The following is a 3,659-nucleotide window of genomic DNA, read 5'->3' on the forward strand; positions in this document are numbered from 1 at the left end:
GTGTTGGAGGAGCTGAGAGATCTACAACTTCATCTGCAGGCCTCTAAGAGAAGACTCACTTTCAGGCAGCTAGGACTAGGGTATTAAAGTTCACAACCACAATGACACACTTACCTCCAACAAGGCCACATCTCCTAATAGTGCCACTTCCTAGCCGAAACATAAACAAACCATCATAGTGGGTTACATATGACAGACATTTATTTTTCAAAGTCCTAGAGTTTCAGAAGTTCAAGATCAAGATGAGGATAGAATCGGTACCTGATCCACAGATGGTGTCTTTAGTAAATTGGGCCTTAGGCTGGGGTTGGGACTGGTTTGAAGAATGTTTTCTTTCATGTGCTTGGTTTCTCTTGGGGATGATGAAGGTGTCTTAAAATTAGAGTGTGATGAAACATACCAATCCTGTCATGTGAACATACTAAAGTCATAGAAATAGTCATAGTAAATGGACAAATTGTATTGTGCGATAATTATATTTTAGCAAATAAACTTTAAAAAAAACAAAATGTCATATATCAAGAGAAAATATTTATTCAAATTAGGTGTTTGACAATGAACTAGCTGAAAGAGAGATTGACCCACATTAACAGAGTTAGACATTAAAATTGAAAACATTACAAAGGACACCACAGAAATTCAGAATTTTATAAAGCTATACTTTAAAATCTCTATTCTGTTAAGTTAGAAAATCTGAAAGAAATGTAGACATTTCTGGGTTCATCCAAACCACCAAAGTTACACCAAAGTGAGATCAACAATTTAAACAGATTCAAGAAAACAAGGAGATTGAGACAGTAATAAAAAATGGCTTCTTATCTAAATTATTTTAGGCTCAGATAGATTAACAGCATATTCCAGAGGATTTTCAAAGAATGTCTACAACCCACACTTCTTAAGTTACTTTAGAGAGAGAGAGAGAACATTTGAAAACTCCTTCTCCAAAGCCAATATTACTCTAAAACTAAGAAAAAGTAATGACTCCCCACAAAAATTACAGACAAATATCCATTATGGACATAGAAGCAGAAATAATTTATAAAGTAATTGCAACCTGAATACAGGCTTATAGCAAGAAGATTACCCACTGTGATCAAGTCACCTTTTTTCTGTAGGGGTGTTTCAACATACGTAAGAGAACAAACAGAATGAACTATATGACCAAACTTGAAGAGAAAATTGAAATGACCATCTCAATAGATGCAAAAAAGCCTTTGGCAAAACCCAACATGCTTTCATAATAGAAGACCTGGGGGGAATATAAGTGGAGGGGACATGTACAATGCAATCCAGGCAACACATGACAAACCCACAGCCAACATCATCTTAAAGGGAGTAAAGCTCTAAGAAACCCCACTAAAATCAGGAAGAAGACAGGGCTGTCCACTCCTTTACCATGTAACATGTGAAGGAGCTAGGCAAGTTGCCAAGGGAGCTTTGTCCTGATGAACAGTGAAAGATGTTCCATTTCTTTATGTTCAGCAATGAAGTTAGAATGTCGTGTTTCTAAGATGACTTAAAGAATTAGGCTCAGGGATAAGGCTAGTTTTATCTAAACACCTTTATCAATACTAGGGAATGTTTAGAGACATGGATTTAAACCACTGGAGCAAAACATGCCACAGTTCAGTCAGATGACTTTTTTTCTCCATTGGCATAATAGGAAGAGAACAGCCTGGAGTGTCTTTTAGCTTATCTTTTCTATATCTCTTAGTTCTTGCTTAAGAAGAGTCTTCTCATCAACCTTTTGAAGGCTTCCTTTACCTCTTTGTTCCTAAGTGTATAGATAATGGGGTTCATCATGGGGGCAATAATTCCATAGAAAAGTGAAGCCATCTTTCTCCTGTCCTTGGAGCGTGATGATGGTATTAGTAGGTACATGGAGATAGCTGTACCATAAAACAGTGATACTACTATTAGATGAGAGCCACAGGTCCCAAATGCCTTTTGTCGACCTTCGGCAGATTGGATTTTCAAGATTGCACGGGCTATAAATATATATGATATAAGGATGAGAGTCAGAGGTGTCAGGTGGAAGACCACACTCCCAAAGAGTAGTTCGGCTTTATTTGCTGTTATATCAGCACAGGACAACTTGAGCAATGCGGGGACTTCACAGAGAAAGTGATCTATGACGTAGTGGCCACAGCGTGGCAACAGGAGAGTTGGGATGGATGGCCATACCGAGTTTCCAAAGCCAACGATCCAAGATACAGCCGCCAACTGGAGGCAGCGCCTCTGATGCATGATGACTGAGTAGTGGAGAGGCCGACAGATGGCTACAAACCTGTCAAAGGACATGATTGGCAGCAGAAGGCACTCTGTAGCCCCCAGTGCCAGAAAAATGAAAAGCTGGGCCACACAGCCACCAAAACTTATTACTTTCCTAGTGCTGCGTAAGTTTACCAGCAGTTGTGGAACTGTGCATGTGATGTAACAAAGATCTATGACTGACAGGTTAGTCAAAAAGAAGTACATGGGAGTGTGGAGCTTGGGATCCAAACAGGACACCAGAATAATGTTGAGATTTCCAAAGACGGTCACTATGTAAGATGTCAGGAAGACGACAAAGAGCGGAAACTCTAACCATGGTTGATCAGAGAAACCTAAGAGAACAAACTCTTCTGGGATGCTCTCGTTTGCCCAGCTCATGATTAATGTTTTAATGTATGGTTTCCTGAAACACAAAAATGTATGAGATCAAATTACACATATTTACTATTCATGTTTAACATAAGTATATTTAACATGTATTTATTAGCTTTTCCAGTTATTTAAAACCACATATTTTAACTGTTTCAGTTACATATTCTCATCCTACCACCCACTTGAAAACATTTATGCAACAGGTTTTGCTAGTAACACACACACTCACACACACACTCACACACACATGCACACTCACACACATACACTCACACAAACACACACACACAAACACACACATAATCATACAGTTCAAATTACAATTAAACCAGTTATTTAAGTATGTCTAAAGTTTTTTCATCCACACCCACACCTTTAAATTTAAAAGTAAATTTAAAAAGCAAATTCTCAACTTAGATACATTTATAAGGTTTATTCTTTGTTTTTTTGTGGGCGTTGGTTTAATTTTTGTTTGTAGTATTTCCCACATAGCTATTAGCAGAAATAAAATTTTAAAAAACATTTTTTATGTCTATGCCAAAAACACCCAAATTTTGAGTGATACAATGGAGCCATAATAATAAAAACAACAGGGCATTGGCATAAAAACAGACATGCTGATCAATAGAATAGAATTAAGGACCCACACATAAACCCACATTCTTACTGCTACCTAAATTTTGACAAAGAGAAAATATAGCCCCTTCCACCGATGATGCTGGTCCAAGTGGCTAGCTATGTGTCATGATGCTGGTCCAAGTGGCTAGCTATATGCAGAATGAAGCTTGATCTTCATTTCTTACCCTGTACAAAATACAGCCCCAAATGAACTAAGAACTTCAACGCAAGACATGATGTCCTGACTCTGATAGAGGAGAAAGTAAGGAATACCCTCGAACTCATTGGCACGGGAGGAACAGGACCCTGATAGCACAGATGTTATCATGACCAGTTAGTGAATGTGACCTCATGAAACTAAGAGGCTTCTGTATAGGAAAGGCACCATCATTCCA

General features: G+C 38.2%; 1 protein-coding gene across 1 annotated transcript; it reads right to left on the reverse strand.

The window, feature by feature from the left end:
- Window positions 1-1,710: 1,710 nt before the first annotated feature.
- LOC308421561 (olfactory receptor 2B6) lies at window positions 1,711-2,652 on the reverse strand (the record flags this gene model as incomplete). Its single annotated transcript, XM_080917966.1, has 1 exon — window positions 1,711-2,652. One exon carries the CDS (start codon window positions 2,650-2,652, stop codon window positions 1,711-1,713), a length of 942 nt encoding a protein of 313 aa, XP_080774092.1.
- Window positions 2,653-3,659: the final 1,007 nt, after the last annotated feature.

The sequence above is a fragment of the Micromys minutus genome (assembly GCF_963924665.1).
Source record: "Micromys minutus genome assembly, chromosome: 6".
NCBI classification, from domain to species: Eukaryota; Metazoa; Chordata; class Mammalia; order Rodentia; family Muridae; genus Micromys; species Micromys minutus.